This window comes from Ochotona princeps, chromosome 12 (genome assembly GCF_030435755.1).
Source record: "Ochotona princeps isolate mOchPri1 chromosome 12, mOchPri1.hap1, whole genome shotgun sequence".
NCBI lineage: Eukaryota > Metazoa > Chordata > Mammalia > Lagomorpha > Ochotonidae > Ochotona > Ochotona princeps.
In genome coordinates, this window is record NC_080843.1 from 42,012,881 (window position 1) to 42,030,905 (window position 18,025).

At 39.6% G+C, this 18,025-nt stretch overlaps 1 protein-coding gene across 1 annotated transcript in view; it reads right to left on the reverse strand.

Annotated features, from left to right (window-relative positions):
* SUGT1 (SGT1 homolog, MIS12 kinetochore complex assembly cochaperone) overlaps positions 1-18,025 on the reverse strand; it is a 38,207-nt gene that overhangs the window by 10,462 nt on the left and 9,720 nt on the right. The window contains exons 3-11 of the mRNA XM_058670675.1: positions 16,228-16,318; positions 14,837-14,906; positions 13,721-13,791; positions 11,725-11,778; positions 11,399-11,415; positions 8,054-8,085; positions 5,940-6,036; positions 5,474-5,581; positions 2,262-2,352 (exon numbers count right to left, since the gene is read on the reverse strand). Coding sequence (XP_058526658.1) covers positions 2,262-2,352; positions 5,474-5,581; positions 5,940-6,036; positions 8,054-8,085; positions 11,399-11,415; positions 11,725-11,778; positions 13,721-13,791; positions 14,837-14,906; positions 16,228-16,318 — 631 coding nt within the window. The remainder of the gene's footprint in view (positions 1-2,261; positions 2,353-5,473; positions 5,582-5,939; positions 6,037-8,053; positions 8,086-11,398; positions 11,416-11,724; positions 11,779-13,720; positions 13,792-14,836; positions 14,907-16,227; positions 16,319-18,025) is intronic.

An 18,025-nucleotide genomic window follows, 5' to 3' on the forward strand; every position in this document is an offset into this window, starting at 1 on the left:
ACTGAGCCACAGTACATGGGAGAACCAGGGCGGGGGAAGGTCTGTTAGGGGTTACCCGGGAGCTCCCCTAATAGGCTGCAGCACCCAATGTTACAGGCCAAGAGCTGGGGCTGGAGGCAAAACTGTGCCAGGCTCAGCTGCAACATCTGCTGTCTATATCTGAGACTGGAGACATGGCAGAATAGGTTAGGCTGCAATATGTGCTCACTCACATAACAGCCAGATCTAAGCACCTCCCAGGTGAGATTTCTTACAGGATTCCCAAGAGGAATGATGGACTCCCATCTTAGGGAAATCACAGGTACATGGTCTGGGCCTAGAGCACATGTCGCAGGGCTGGGCCTCCTCAGTTGCAGATGCCCATTAATAAAAAAAAAAAATCCAAAGGCAGATGAAAGACAAGACGGCCAGCTCATCTAAGCCAATAGAGGATCTTGAATACCTCTTCAAAGAATGGAAAAGCAGGTTGAAAAGTACTCCTGGCCAAGTTTACAACATGCATGTAAGTCTGTGGATACTCTAATGTAGACATGAGCAGCTAAGGTGCTTGCTCCATCCTCTGGTGCAAGAAAGCAGACAACTCCTCAGCAGGATTGCTTAACTAACAGCCTCAGAACATTCCTCCCCTCCATCAGGGTCTCTAACGTGACATGAAATACTGTCTTCATCTCCATGAGCTGGTACAGACTGACAGTGAGTAGTACTGGACCTCCTCCACCCCTCAACTCCGGACACAGGAAGGAAAATTCATTTATCTCACTCACCTTACTACCCTCACCTTCCCTACTTTGATCAGAGGCTCATGAGTCTGTGACCCTCTCCCTTTGTAACATTAAAAAACATCTAAAAGGACAGAGTGACAGTAATACAGTAGCAGCAGAGAACTTTAACACTTCACTTTCAGAATGAATAGATCATCCACACAGAAAATCAAGAAAACAGGAGAGTTAAATTGCACTACCTAAGTTGAACCTAACAGACAGACATCTACAGAACTTTCATTGAACAGAATATAGAGACAGCAATGCTGACATGAAGGCAGCGAAGAACTGAGAAAGGTTGATTAATGAGTACTATGCTATAACTGGAAGAGTAAAAAGCTCTATCACACAAAGGTAAAAACAGATAATTTACTATGTGCTTCTCTGTATAAGGAAAACAAACTAACAGTCTTTTTAGATGCTTCCATTATATTTACCGTTTCAAGCACAGACATTTATATCTGTGATGTCTGGACATTACACAATATACACATGTAACAATATCACACAATACCCCAACAATATGCACAAGCTTTATGTCTATTTGTAAAATAAAACCATTTTTAAAAATTATCTGTTGGCATCAATTTCCTAGCTTTACTAATTATGTAATACACTAGGTAACATGTTATCAGACAAAACTAGTAAAGGCTACATGGGAAGTCTCCTAGTCTTCCAAGTTTGAGTTTAAGACTATTTCCACATAAACACAAATGAGCTGTTAAGTAACTCACTGCTTTAGAAAAGATTGTCATAAGCAGGTATGTCTTCTGATAGAGAAGGCAATCAAAAGGCAACCACTGCTGACAATATCAGCTTGTTTGTCACCAAATCAGAATTAACTATGTCAAAAGAAGTTTCTATTTTACAAAAATTTCATTACAAAATTATTGCAAAGAGCTTTGCTGTAGTTTTAATATCCATAAGATTAATAATTCCACTACAAAAATACTTCGGCGTTTACTGCTTTGAATCAACCTCCACACAAAGATACCAATTCCTGAAAGCTTTCAACTATCAACACCAATTTTCTTCTATGCTTTCCTTAGGCATTTGTTGTGTCCATTTCAAATTAGCAATACAGTAAAATGGGTCATACTTAATTCTGTGAAGCATTAAAATTACAGGAAATTAGAGTTTACAATATCAAAGTAAGGACTAGAAAGAAAAATGAAGCAACAGGAAATACATTGGCATTAGTTAAAAAGAAACAAATGAAGCAACAAGAAAGAATAACACACAAAAACAAATTTCAACTAATGTCATAAAAGTGATGCAGTGAACAATCCCAGTTCCCTCTGGGATTTTGTTGCCATTCATTAGGAAACTGAAATCTTTTAAGAAAGGTTACTTTGTATTCATTACCAAGCAAACTCATTATACTCAATACATCTTAACAAAAGAAAATAAATAAGAAAAGCAGATAGAATGTTTATTACTATTTAATTTTAACTAGAGTGTAGCATAAATTTGAAACTCAGCAAAGGCCAGAAAACAAACCTGCTATGAATTGTTTTGGTTGAGGTGTATCTCCTTGCCCCTCTAATTTTTCCCATCTCACAGCCTCTGGTTTTTTCATTTTAATTTCAATCTGGAAGAAAATAAAATCCATTATTCAATTTAAAATACATAAAACTAAAAAACAAAATTTACAAAATTTTCGTAAGACAGTGTCTTTGAGTTTCCTTAAATTATACAACATGAAGTCCAAAGAACTATAAAATAATTTGCTTCTACACTTAAAAGTCACCCTTTAATACACAGCACATGCTCTATGTGGCTACAACGAAGAGTCTAGAAATCTTCCCACACTCTCTTCTGAAACAGCTTTTTCTCAATCAAGTATTTGAGTGCCTGAAAGCTATGTGGCTCTTAGCCCAGTTACAGGTCAGCCCAGTTACAGTCATTGTGGTCACTGCGGAGAGCTAACTCTGCATTTCAAGCAAATGAGTCTTTAAAAAGAAAATAAAAATGCATTTATTATACATGTTCATAGAATTAGAGTGATAATGTAATCTTGGGGGGGGGGGAACCATGAAACCGCTCTTTTCCACCTATACAAATAGTTAAAAAGAAAAAGATACTCTGCTTACTTCAGAGTTAACATCACAATCCAATTTAGATTAGTCTAATCCACTGCTACAGCCTAGTGGCTCAACTCCTCGCCTTACATGCGCCAGGATTCCATGCAGCCGCTGGTTCACAACCTGGCTGCTCCACTTCCCTTCCAGCTCCCTGCTTGTGGTCAGGTAAAGTAGTAGAGAACCGCCAAAAGCTGCACCTGCGTGAAAGACCTGGAAGAAGCTCATGGCTTCAGACTGGCTTAGCTCTGGCCGTCGCAGCCACTTGGGGAATGAAGCAGAGGATGGAAAATCTTTCTCGAAATCTGACTTTCCAAGAAAAATAAATTTTAACAACATAGTATGGTGTAAGACCGGTATACAAGAAAAGGAACAGTAATACAAGAGTCCACTTCTGTCATTCATTCCCAAGAACTCATGTATCAGTAATCTCCACACAGGATCACAATGGGAAGGACTGCAGAGCTTATGTACTCCATAGTTCTCATTTCACAGGTGCTAAAAATTTAGCCCTGGTACAAAGTCAGAAAGTCCAGCATCCAACTGTCTACACTTGTGCAAAATTTCATTGGGAATCCATCTTTTCGTCCGGAAGCAGGGATGCATGTCGCATTGTAACAGCAACGTTGGGGCACACTTAAATAAGAGACTGATGGGATTATAATTCCTTATGAAGGAGTATACCACTGTAGTAAAATGTGGAAAATCTGGGTCTGGCACCATGGCCTACAGGCTAAAGTCCTCGCCTTGAATGTGCCAGGACCCCATATGGGCGCCAGTTCTAATCCCAGCAGCTCCCATCTAGCTTCCAATCCACCTCCCTACTTGTGGCCTGTGAAAGCAGTCGAGGATGGCCAAAGCTTTGGGATCCTGCACCCACGTGTGAGTCCTGGAAGAAATTCCTGGCTCCTGGCTCAGGAACTGGCACAGCACTGGCCGTTGCGCTCACTTGGGGAGTGAATCATTGGACGGAAGATCTTCCTCTGTCTCTCCGCCTCCATCTGACTTTGTAATAAAAATAAATACATCTTGGATAAAAAAATGGGGAAAATCTGTCAGGGTTGGGAGTTTGGGGAGAAATCCCAGTCTATATGAAATTATAACACATAATTCAAAAATTCAAAATAAAAAATATATATCTAAAAAATAAATGAAAAAGAACTGAAACATTAAAAAAAATTCAGCCCTATAATAATTTTGTGATGAAAGTAAATTTAGTCAGATTTTTATTTTCAGTCAATAAATTTCCTGCTAAACTGGGCCCGGCGTGGCCTAGCGGCTGGAATCCTCGCCTTGAAAGCCCCGGTATCCCATATGGGTGCCACTTCTAATCCCGACAACTCCACTTCCCATCTAGCTCCCTGCTTGTGGCCTGGGAAAGTAGTTGAGGACGGCCCAATGCATTGGGACACTGCACCCGCGTGGGAGATCCGGAGGAGGTTCCGGGTTCCTGGCTTTGGATAGGCGTGCACCGGCCTGTTGCAGCTCACTTGGGGAGTGAGTCATTGGACGGAAGATCTTCCTCTCTGTCTCTCCTCCTCTGTGTATATCTGGTTGTAATAAAATGAATAAATCTTTAAAAATAAATAAATAAATAAATTTCCTGCTAAACTACTCTAACACATACATCTTCAGAGTAACACATAATATAATCTCTAAATACTGCTTCTGTGTATATTTTATTGGAAATGTAAAGGAATATAATTTTTAGGCACCCAAAATGTAATTTAAGTTCTCATTATTTCCTCAAAGTAAACTAAAATTTAAAGCTTAGTTTAAAAGAATAGTCACATCTTAGATCTCACTGTCTGTTTAAAAACACTTCTACATTGAAATGTATTATATTTATCATAAATATGTAGTTGTTGGAATTTTTTTTAAAGTTTACTTATTTTTCATGTACCAGAATGGCATAGCCATCATGAGATTCAGATGGACTATAAAAGGTGATTTTCCATATGGTAATTCATTCTCTTTATGCCCTGCAACAGTCTGAAAGATGCTAGGGACCTGAATGCAGAAGGGTCTCCCCACCTCACCTGCTGCCTCCAATGATGCATTAGTATGGTACCAGGGAGGAAGGGCACTAGCCAGAACTCAATTTGGCTTATTTTCTTTTTTTTTAAAGGCAGATTTACAGAGAAGGAAACAGATCATCCATTCAGGGTTCACTGCCCAAATGGCTGCAAGGGCTGCAAGACTAGGAGTTTCTTCTGGGTCTCCCACATGATTGCAAAAGCCCAAGGCTTTGGGCCATACTCGGTTGTTTCCGAAGCCACAAGCAGGTAACTGGATGGGAAGTGGAACAACTAGGACAAAAACCAAATAGGATGCCGGCACTTACAGGTAGAGGATTAGCTAGCTGAGCCATTGCTCCAGCCTCCAAAGCAGCATTGTGATACAGGATGCAGACACCCAAGTAGCAGCTCAGCGCACTGTTCTACAATGTGACTTTCACATGGCACTACACTAAAATTTGGGACATAAAACCTTTGTAATTGAAATCTCCATTTTTTTGTCTGTCCCTTTTAGAGATAAGTGACTAAAAAAATCTACAAATTTATAACTCTATAGGCAATTAGTCCACCAGCATTGCTGTATTTTAAATACATTACCAGCAACAACTCTTACCTTTGTTGAAAGTACTTTAAATGTGCTCTGTTCTGGAATTATAGAATGAAAAAGCCTCAGTTTCAAACTGTAATCCTCTCCAGAAGGAAGTTTCACCAAAGCAGACAACTAGTGAACAAATATCAAAATCACAATTTTGAAATTTATGTAACGAAGGTTGAAATACTTAATAAATTATTAAAATGCATAATCACAGATTTCAAATCTTTACATGGCATACACCACACAAAGGTAACCAAATCCTTACTTATATCAACCAAGTTGTACTTTGAATGCTAATCTCTAAGAAAAGGGTACCAAACCTCAACCTAGTCTGATCTCAAAATTTAAAATGATTTAAGCTTAAAAGCAATGCTTCAGATTTACTGTTTCTACATTACTTTTGGAAATGACATAGGTTATTATGAAATACACCAAATAGCAGTATTTAATCTCAATATTTCAAAAAAGATTCAAAAGTAATCACCTCTTTTTCTGAAAATTCCACATTTACATCATTCTTCTGAACATTCTTGATCATAAGTGTAATGATTACTTGAGATTCTGTTTGATACCAGTCATACCTATTCAAAAAAAAAAGAAACTTAAAACAGCACTTCATCAAAGTAAAATTCATCAAAATAAAAATCAGATTGATAAACAGCTCCACCTTGAGGAACAAAATAGCAAAGCAGTTGGTGAAACATAAAACTGTTTTTATGTAACTAATTTCATATGATCTGTTTTGTACGAATGAAACAGTAAAGTTTTTCTCCAAATGTTATAGGAAACCTGAATAGCAAAACAGCTCTTCATTTACAAAAACTGTTTGAAGAAACTGTCTACTATCTGTACTAACAGAAAAAAACAAGAAACATTAAGGTGCTAGATAGTCAAACCTTCTCAGTTTACTTAAACCTCCATAATTTTTCTGGATTCTGATCTTCAGCTGCCAGTTTTTTTTTACTCTTACTACCTTAACAGGAGTACTACACTCACTTCAATCTAACACTAACAGGAACAGCTATTTGACAGACAAGGAAATCTAGGGTCAGAAAAGCGACAGTGGTGCAGTGCAACCAGGTCAAAGTGAGCAATACTCCAAGCTCTCTTACCTGGAGCCAGCTTCAAACATCCATGAACACATCTAACAGAAGAGAAACTGAATTTTAAAGTAAAGTGCAACTTGCTACCAGCCTCAAAAGTAAGTACATCTTCATTCAGTCTCAAGGTAGTCATGGAAATTAGCATGTCTAGAGACCCCAATTTTGTGTTTTTCACAGTACTCACTTTTTTTTTTTTAAAGATTTTATTTTCATTACAAAGTCAGATATACTGAGAGGAGGAGAGACAGAGAGGAAGTGGAGCTGCCGGGATTAGAACCAGCAGCCATATGGGATCAAGGCAAGGACCTTAGCCACTAGGCCACGCTGCCGAGCCCCACAGTACTCACTTTCAAAATCTCTAAAGTTTCATGGGAGCAGAGCAGTTTATTCTGTCACAGCTAGGATCAAGCATAGTGCCCCATTACAGGTTATCAGATTATTTTACGCTCTGAAGATTGTAATTTTTATTGATGTTCCCAATTCCTGCTCGTGCCACAGTCCCTAGTCTACTTAGAGTTTTAGGAGGTTCATATTTTAACTCCCCATAAAGAACATAAATGCACTGTTTGAACATTTCTAAGTCATTTTATAATTATTCAAATAAAAATCGCCTTAGTTAAATGAACTTAAATTTTCACAGTTTGGAGCTTGGCATGGTATTCCTAGTTCGCTAAGTCCTCACCTTCCACGCACCGGGATCCCATATGGGCACCAGTTCTGATCCTGGTGGCTCTGCTTCCCAACCAGCTCCCTGCTAGAGTGTCTGAGAAAGCAGTGGAGGACACCTTGGGACCCTCCACCTATGGCAGGACACCCAGAAGAGGCTCCTGTCTTCCGATTAGCTCAGCTCTGGCTGTTGCGGCTGCTTAGGGAGTGAGTAAGTGACAGAAGATCTTGCTCGGTCTCTCCTCCTCTCTATGTATCTGATTTTCTAAAGTGCTTGCCTTGCATGTAATAGGATCCCATATGGGAACCAGTTCTAATACAAGTGGCCCCACTTCCCATTCAGCTCGTGGCCTGGGAAAGCAGTCCAGGATTTCTTTCTACTTTTCTTCCTGTTGTTAATTGCGTATTGTGGCTTTTCATCTAAGGGGATGTATACTAACTGTGTAATGGAGACTATCATATCCAGATGTGAGGATACAACGTAGTATGCCATCTCTACTTCCACATCAAAGACGGACTCCCAATCAAACTGTTATCTTGACAACAGGATGCTGGACTCTTTGCCATTGTCCATGCCCACAATGATGAACATATGACTATTTATGAAGAGTTATACTATAGTAATACAGGGGATCTCAGTTGGGGTAGGGGGGAGGAAACCTGGGGAGGAGGTAAGGAAAACCCAGGGCCTATGGAAATATATCATAAAATAATAAAAGAAAAAAAAATCATTAGGCTCCAACACAATTTTATGGTAAGGACCTGCTTACTATTAAATCATTTGTTCATGCTTTATGAATATTTACATTTACGAAGAAGAAACACTTACTTGATTTTTGACTGAGTCCGCTGGGATGCAGGCTAATATGGAAAAAAGGAAACAAGAGTTTTTCACATGAATTTAGCAACTGTATACGTAAATGCATGTATCATTAATGTACTCAGTGAAAGTTTAACATGGAAGTATACATAAAAATCTTGAAGATAAAGCAAAATATCTATAATTGTTAAATACCAGTTTTCTCACACAAAAATTAGAATGTTCTGTATTTTTGTAATATAATTTACTTCAATTTAAAAACTGTTTTCTTTTACGGCCCGGCATGATAGCCTAGTGGCTGAAATCCTCGCTTTGCATGCACCAGCATCTCATATGAGCACGATTTATATCCCAGTAGCTCCATTTTCCTTCTAGCTCTCTGCTTGAGGCCTGGGAAAGCATTCGAGGATGGCCAAAAGCCTTGGGACCCTGCACCCATGTGGGAGACACTGAAGAAGCTCCTGGCTTCAGATCAGCTCAACTCAGCTCTGGCCATTGTGGCCATTTGGGGAACGAACCAGTGGATGGAAGATCTTCTGTCTCTCCTCTGTAAATCTGACTCTCCAAGAAAAATAAACAAATCTTTAAAAACAGAACTTTTAAAATAAAAGATAAAACAAAACCCTGTATGACTGGAAAGGGTCATTTAATAAAATCCCCAATTCCAGGAGTTTACCACAATTTTTAAGAGCAGGGTATTGCCGTTAGGCTTACAATGACATTGAATGACGCTCTGGAACCCACACAGGAAGATTTCTGTGGGCGTTTCCTAGTATTACTTTCTCCATTCATGGCTTCCTTGTTGACACATTGCCTGAGAAAATCATTCCTGACTTACCTATTCTTTCCCAAACTACACATATGCAAGTTAATACTATGTAAACCTAAGAACTTGTCCTGGTTCAGGAAACTACTACATCATCCCTAAATATGATGTGGAAAGATGGGAGATTTGGAAGACCACTTGAAAGCCTACAGTGTAACTTACAATTATACTCCCCAATGTTTTGAAATGAGAAATATCCAAATTTACATCACAAAAGGCAGATACAGGGCTTGGCAGTGTGGCCTAGTGGCTAAGGTCCTCGCCTTGATCCCATATGGCTGCTGGTTCTAATCCCGGCAGCTCCACTTCCTCTCTGTCTCTCCTCCTCTCAGTATATCTGACTTTGTAATAAAAATAAAATAAATCTTTAAAAAAAAAAAAAAAAAAAAAAAAGGCAGATACATTCCAGTTTATCCTAGTAGCAGGATAAAACTAAGCTGAACCACAGCAGTGACACAATTTATTAAGTGTAAACAACTTGTCTATGCTATTGGACCAACTAGCTGTTATTCAAATACCATTCTGTTGTTTTCAGGTCAAATCCAAATCTCATTTAGAGCACATGACACAACTACTAGCAGGTGAAGAAGTCAATTCTTCAGGACTTTCTACAATCCATTCTCTACTCATTATGTCTAAATATGGGTAAAGCATGAAGGTCCAAACATGGCTGAGAGTTCATTTTTATGGAACTCGAAATCCCAGTCAACACACATGCACATATATTTTACATCCAACAATCTGCTTAAAAGCATTAGTTCTTTTAGTCCAAGTTTACATATTAAGACATCTCAGAAAATAGTAACATTAATATCCTAATTCTGGAAGACAACAATATAAGTCTTCCCTAATACAGAAAGTGACTGAAAAGGATTAAGTAACTGCCCATAAAGAAAGGCAAGGACTACACATTGTAGAAGACAACTGAGGAGAGGACAAGGGGAAACCTGGCCAGTGTAAAACCATTAAGCAGCTGTGAACCTGAGACAAAGCTCCAGGAACTCATGACAAAGGTCTGGAGACAGCCGGAATGGAATTGCAGAGGCCAGGAACTCCCTAATCCTGAAGCTTGGATAACAGACCAAGGAAAGATGCTATTTAAATACTGGTAGCCTGCCAGCAGAATACATTGTTTACTGACTTCCCCTTGGATGCCTCCACATAAATGCTGTCATGTTTCAGAACCTTGTTCCTTGCCCATGTGACCCTCGTCTTTAAAAATCCTTTGCTGTCAACAAACTATTGATCGTCAGTAGCCCATGTGTATGATTATCGGCTCCCTGCACCAAGTCCCTCACTGCTAGAAAGCAAACAATACACATTATTTCCAGACTCCTTCCTTGTCCATTTACTTCCTGACTAAACACAAAGTTAACTGGTTAAAAACTATAAACTACTAGTAATAACTTTTGGAAGTCCAAGTTCAGTAACAAATTTAAAACATCAGGGCTGGCACAGTAGCTCAACTTGCTAATCTGCCTGTAAGCACTGCTATTCCATATGGGTTCAGGTTCATGTTCTGATTGCTTCACTTCCAGATCAGCTCCCTGCCTGCGGCCTGGGAAGAGCAGTGGAGGATGACACACAGCCTAGGGTCCCTGCACCCATGTGGGAGACACAGAGAAATCTTCTGGATCCCAGTTTCACATCAGCTCAGATCCAGCATCTACAGCCATTTCAGGAGTAAACCAACAGGTCAAAGACCTCCCCGTCTCCTCTTCTCTCTGTAAATCTGCATTTCCAATAAAAATAAATCTTAAAAAAAAGAAAACAAAACTTAAATCAACAGTGTTCAACTTCAACATAACTTTTGCTAACCTAAAAAGACTTAATAATCTGCACATCCAAAGCAACCACTCAGTTAAATAAAAGTATTTCCAATTTTACTTACAGCTGTTGTCAAAGTCTACCATAAAAGCCTTCTAAATTATTTCAACTAAGTTTGATGACTTTTTATTGAAAAGAATCAATCTTCTTAGCATTATTCCAAAGTAACTTAAACTATATACAGAATCAAAAATAACTCAATTTTTATTATTATTTTTTTAAGATTGTATTTTTTTTTAATTGGAAAAGTAGATACACAGATAGCAAAGACAGAAAGATCTTCTATCTGCCGTTCAATCTCCAAGTAGTCCCTACGGCCAGAGCCAAGTCGATCTGAAGCCAAGTGCCACTTCCAGGTCTTCCATAAGGGTGTAGGGTCCTAAGGCCTTGGGCCATCCTCCACTGCTTTCTCAAGCTACAAACAGGGAGCTGGACGCAGAAGTGGGACAGCCAAGATATGAACCGGTGCCCATATGGGATCCCAGCAGATGCAAGGCTAGGATTTAGTCACTACGCATTTGCACTGGGCCATAAATGTCTATTTCATCAATATTACTTTACTTCAGTCAGTAAAGAAAGTAGTGTTTAAGAGGAATTAATTTTGTACCCCCAAACAGGTCATCCTAAGCCCAGTTTCAAATATATTGGACGCATGGAATTTAAGTAACTAAAAAGATGAGGGAAAAAAACTTGGGACTTACCACCTCAGATTCTGATCCTACTAAAATAGGGAGAAAAAAACATTTTCAGATGGTGCATATATAGGCAAAGCTACACCGATGATTTCTATGGCACAGATATACCTATATAACAACTCGAACAAGTTGGCTGAATTGTGCATTCTGGAATAATTTTAAACTATTTAGCAATTTCTTACTGGTAATGCCATGATATACAAAGCAAATTCAACCAAATCTTAACAAGGCAACAAAACATGTATCTACTTGCAACTAAGTTAACATGGACTACTAAAATTAAAATTTTTAAAAAGTTTGTCTAAATCCAAAAACCTACACAAGATACTGACCATTCTGAGCTTCTTGACACCTTTTAATCCAGACAATGAAATCAGCATCTGCACCTAGAGAAAGAGATCTGACTGTAACATCATTCATCTGCATCGACCAAAACTTACTGACAATCACTATGTCCTAAGACACTGTTCCAGGCACTGAGGATTCACTCAGTAAAACAAATACACACTTTAATAGGTTATCATATACTGTTACATCCTTGTTCATCATTTAAAAAAACCCTCTAACCTTACTGCGATTTCCAGATAGAAACAATCTACATTTCCTCCCACCCTCCTGCTCTTGAAGGCGTTTTCTCTCACATACTCAAGAGATCAATTAGATCAACATGGATGAGGTGGAATCCTGTCAATTGGTAGTTTAGTTGAGGCTGAGAAGCCTCTCTTGGTCTCAACTTGCAATTCAGTGCAGCCAGCTAGTCAATCTATATGTTCTGGTGGCGGCTTTTCTTGTTGCCACGCCTAGCCAATCAACACCAGGAAGTATCCTTACACTTGGTTTTGTCACACCTCTAAAGCTACATGGCAGAAAAGACATTATTACGACAAATACAAATGTATTCAAAAGAACTTGTGCAGAAATTTAACAAGATGAGTCTGAGGCTCTCATTTTGGCTCGAGTTAACTTAAGTGGGTACTGGTTTAGTCCTGGCTGCTCCATTTTTAATTCAGCTCACCACTAATGTGCCTTGACAAAGCAATGGAAGATGGCCCAACTATTTCAGCCTCTGACACCCATGTGGAAGACTCAAATGGAGTTGCAGGCTTGTGGATTCAACCTGGCCCAGCCCTGGCCACTGAGGCTGTCTGGAGAATAAAGCAGTAGAATGATAATTTGTAAGTGTGTGTGCAACTCTATCTTACAAATAAGTTAGTTAATTAAACAGAAAAGCTGACAGGCTGGGCAGTTGATGCAGTAGTTAAGATTCTGCTCATCGGACCCATCGGCCATGGCCTAGCGCCTAAAGTCCTCGCCTTCAACACATCAGGAACCCATATGGGAGCCGGTTCTAATCCCAGCAGCTCCTCTTCCCATCCAGCTCCCTGCTTGTGGCCTGGGAAAGCAGTCGAGGACGGCCCAAAGCCTTGGGATTCTGCAACTATGTGAGAGACCTGGAAGAAGTTCCTGGCTCCTGGCTTTGGATTGGCGCAGTACCGGCCACTGCACTCACTCGGCGAGTGAATCATCAGATGGAAGATCTTCCTCTCTGTCTCTCCTCCTCTCTGTATATCTGACTGTCCAATAAAAATAAAATAAATCTTCAAAAACAAACCAATTCTGCTCGTGATCCCTGCATCCCCTATCAGGGTGTCTCCATGATCCCTATTCCAGGTTCCCCTGCACCATGGAAAGCAGGAGCAGATGGCTTAAGTGGTTGGGAAATTTCAACTAAATTCTCAGCTTCATCCTGGCCCAGTCATTTTACAGAAATTTGGGAAATGAACCAGAAAATGGTGTTTTACATACAAAGATAAATTTACATTTCTTCCAGCAAGAAACACTAAAATCCACTCAAATTGTTTGTAATATGTATTTTTCCATGAAATTTCTGAAGATTCCTTCTCACATTATATCTGTATTTCTTTTTTACCCTCATAATTTAACCATACTTACACATCACCTTTCTATTCAAGACTGCTATAACATTTTCATCTCAGCAATCTAACATCTAAAATAATCTTTGGAACAAAGCAACCAATTATTATTTTATTTTGTCCATTAAAAAATAAAGCCAGACTAAGAAGGGAGTATATGGCTTTCTGCTTCTAATGGGAACAGTATCTAATTCAAATGCTAAAGGCCAATTTAATCAATCTAAGTGAATTCAAAATCTGCAATCAACATGAAATGTCACCAAAGAGAAAAAAATAGATGCTGAGTTTCTACAATTACTCGTGATTACAGCAGCAAAATGCAGTATGGTATTCAAGATGAGGAAATAATAGATTAATTACAATGATTAAAATACAAGTCTCAATTTATACTTACTATGTAACTTCTGACCTTCTACAAAAGTCTCTAAAGCAGCGGCATAGTTTTTCTCATGGTATTCACATATCCTGTATCAACACACATATGAAAAATAAATGAACACACAAGGTCATGAAAAATTGCCTTCTGAATAAAGAAACATGATCTTCTGTAGCGCTGAAAATGTAGTCAAGATATTTTCTGTAATACCACACTTTAACTGTATGTACTTATTTCAAAATATAATTATACAATGGAATTTAAGGAATTTTTACATGAGGTAGTCATTTATCAGAAGAAACAAACTGGTTTTGACAGGGCCTGGCAGCGTGGCCTAGTGGCTAAAGTCCTCCCCTTGAACACGCTTGGATCCCATATGGGCGCAAGTTCTTTTTTTTTTTTAAAGATTTATTTATTTTTATTACAAAGTCAGATATACAGAGAGGAGGAGAGACAGAGAGGAAGATCTTCCGTCCGATGATTCACTCTCCAAGTGAGCCGCAACGGCCAGTTCTGTGCCGCCAATCCGAAGCTGGGAACCAGGAACCTCTTCCAGGTCTCCCACGCGGGTGCAGGGTCCCAAAGCTCTGGGCCGTCCTCGACTGCTTTCCCAGGCCAAACAGGGAGCTGGATGAGAAGAGGAGCCACTGGAATTAGAACCAGCTCCCATATGGGATCCTGGTGCATTCAAGGCGAGGACTTTTAGCCACTAGGTTGCGCTGAATCGTGGGACGGAAAATCTTCCTCTCTCTCTTCTCCCTCCCTGTATATCTGACTTTGTAATAAAATAAATAAATCTTTAAAAACAAAAACTGGTTTTAACAAACACAGGTGACATAGGTACAGAGCTTTCACAACATTAACTACAGCTCATTCAGCTTGAAGAATAAAGTCCTTGTCAATCCAATACAGTAAATTCCAAATGACAAAAGACATGAAATTTCAGTTACTTTATTCATCACTGTCTAAACACACACTATGTATCTCCTATCACACACTGCAGATAATACATAACTGATTTTAAGATTATATCTCAGCTATAAAATATATACACAACTCTATGTAAGGCTGACACTTAACAGATTAAACACCTGTTACCAAGTCCATGCCAAAAAAAGAGCAATTTTTTCATACCCTTTTCTCAGCAGAGCAGTGGAATTATTGGGATCAAGTCTGAGAGATTTCTTTGCATCAGCTACAGCATCTGTATACAAAAGATGGATTTTCAGACTATTTATCCACAGGTCCCAGCAAATACTAATACAAAATCTGAATCCAAGTTAGAATTTAAGTTTTCAAGTTGGTACAATGCCAGTTTTAAATTAGGAAATGCAATCAATAGACAATTCAACTAAATAGTACCCTCCTACTTTCCCTAGTGGCCAAATATTTTAACAGGCTCCTAAAGCTTTTCAGTCAATGAGCAAAGGCTCTATGTCAGAGTTCATCAGCCGTTTTCATTACGAGTTCATTGAGTTTTAACCCACCCAAGCAGAATAAACTTTAAAAGACACACAATACAGAAAGATAGTTTTTTAAAAATCATTTTATTTTTATTGGAAAGGCAAGATATAGAGAAGAGACAGAGGAAAAATTTTCCATCCACTGATTTACTCCCCAAGTGGCCTCAAAGGCTGAAGCTGAGCCAGTAACCCAGTACCTCTTCCAGGTCTCCTACATGGATGCAGGGTCCCAAGGCTTTGGACCACCATCCTCAACTGCTTTCCCAGGCCACAAGCAGGAGCTGGATAGGAAAGCAGGGCCGCCAGGATTAGAACCAATGCCCACATGGGATGCCATCATGTTCAGATGCAGACTTTAACCACTAGGCTACCACACCGGACCTGAAATGTATGCTTCACTTGATTTTAGCCAAAAAGCCGAGAAGCGATCTGAAAAGTATTCTTAAATAACAAATACATACAGGGCCCAGTGGTAGCCTAGCGACTAAAGTTATCGCCTTGCACACACCAGGATCCCATATGGGCACCAGTTGATGTTCTGGCTGATCCACTTCCCATCAGCTCCCTACTTGAGGCCTGGGAAAGAGGCTGAGGATGATCCAAAGCCCTGGGACCCTGCACCTGCGTGGGAGACCTGAAGAAGCTCCTGGGTCCTGACTTCGGACAGGCATGGCTCCGACCATTTTGGCTGCTTGGGGAGTGAACCAGTGGATGGAAGATTTTCCTCTCCGATTCTCCTTCTCTCTGTAAATCTTTCAATAAAAACAAATAAATCTTAAAAAAAAAAATAACAAATGCATTACAACATTATCCATAGAAAATTCTGTGAAATACTAAATGTTACGCTTCTCTTCATCAGTGTATCCACTAATGACAAAATTGAAAAATTCTGTTCCCTTTAAACAAAGATATAAACAAAATTTAAATGGAGGTTATTCAACATGTTTACTAAGCCTGGATTACTTCTTCACTTTGTTGCAGAGATAACAACCTACCTGATACATCTTGTATTGGACAACATTTATAAGTAATTTAGAAAATATACTTTGTAAGGAAATTTACCACAGTAATTCCCAAGAAGTATGTAACAATAAGCTCTTTGACAATAATACTGTGCATCATCCGGTTTCTGCTCCAACGCCTTTGTCAGCTCCTACAAACACAAACATGTTGAATTCCAATTAAAATAATATTTTTAATCAAGTAACCTACTTTAAATTATATGAAGGAAAGATAACAGGGAAACAAGTTTAGAGCCTTTCCTTGTAAGATGACTATCTTCCCTTTTCTTGTATCCATCTGAAAGCATACTACCTAATGTACTATCTATGTAAAAACACTGAGCAACTCATAATATGAACACAATAAATGATAACCACTATCACCTGATCTATTCTGGGAAGTGAAGCTGATACAGAATAGCCAGCACAAACCTTATTTGGAGAAAACCCCAAATGTCATGTCAGCACTTAAGATGCCTGAAAAATGCGTAGCTGTTCAATAAAAAATAAGTTAAGTCTGAGCGCAATCCAACCTGGGCCTCCTCTGTTCTTTCAGTGGTAAACAGCCCAACAGACTACAACACTCTGTTCAAAGTTCAGACGCGGGCCCGGCGCCGTAGCTTAGCGGCTAAAAGTCCTTGCCTAGAACGCACTGGGATCCCATATGGGAGCTGGTTCTAATCCCAGCAGCTCCACTTCCCATCCAGCTCCCTGCTTCTGGCCTGGGAAAGCAGTCGAGGACTGCGCAAAGCCTTGGGACACTGCACCCGCGTGGGAGACCTGGAAGAGGTTCCTGGTTCCCGGCTTCGGATTGGCGGCGCAGCACCGGCCGTTGCGACCACTTGGGGAGTGAATCATCGGACGGAAGATCTTCCTCTCTGTCTCTCCTCCTCTCTGTATATCTGACTTTGTAATAAAAAAAATAAATCTTAAAAAAAAAAAAAACATGTCAGACCAAAACCAAACACAGGGATGTAATATACACAACGACAATTTTAAAGACACACGTATTTGCTCTCTGCTAGAACACAAAGGAACTAAATGCAAGTTTCTGAAAAGGCAAGGTCTTCCAGGGGCTTCTTCCCAGTGTATTCCCATTGAGTTCTGAGAGCCCGACCATTAGTGCAATACTAGCCTTGTGAATTTGTACCCACTCTCAGGGCTGCTTCATGTAGTGGATTAATGTGTAAAATGCTCAGGAGAAGGAGAGGCAAGGATGTAAAAGGAAACCAGGAACCAATGGCAGACATAGCTACATCGTAACAGAAACTCTTGCTTGTCTTCAATGTGGTCAATTTTAGAGAGATCCTCCTAAGTTCTAGGCTCTATTTAGGTATAACAGCCCACACAGTGAATCCGTGTGCTAAGGTAGCCCAGAAGTAACCCACACTGGATGGCTTCACCAAGAGCCACTGCACTCTTGGCTGAAAAATCCAGAGTGGAGATGTCCTCCTTTGCTTTCCCAGGACATAAGCAGGGAGCTACATCAGAAGCAGGGCACCTGGCCACACCAAAACACACCAAACGTGGAACCTTAGCCTGCTGTTCCGCAGCACTGGCCCTGTTTTGTTTCTACACTGTGCATTTTGGCTGAAGTCTTTTATGAGTCGTAGGAGTCTCTGGCAATGTTTTGTTTCTGCTACACACAGAGTCATCTTATCTACAAATAAAGATCATTTTACTTCTTTCTTTACTACTTGTACCATTTTTATTTCCTTCTTTTCCTTTAAGTCTCACAATAAATCTTCTCAATCGATATTGAGCAAGAGTGGTGAGAGTGGTCGAATTAGGGGAAATTCTTCCCACTCTTCCCCCATTCCATTTGACGTTGAATGTAGGCTTGTCACATACAACTTCTT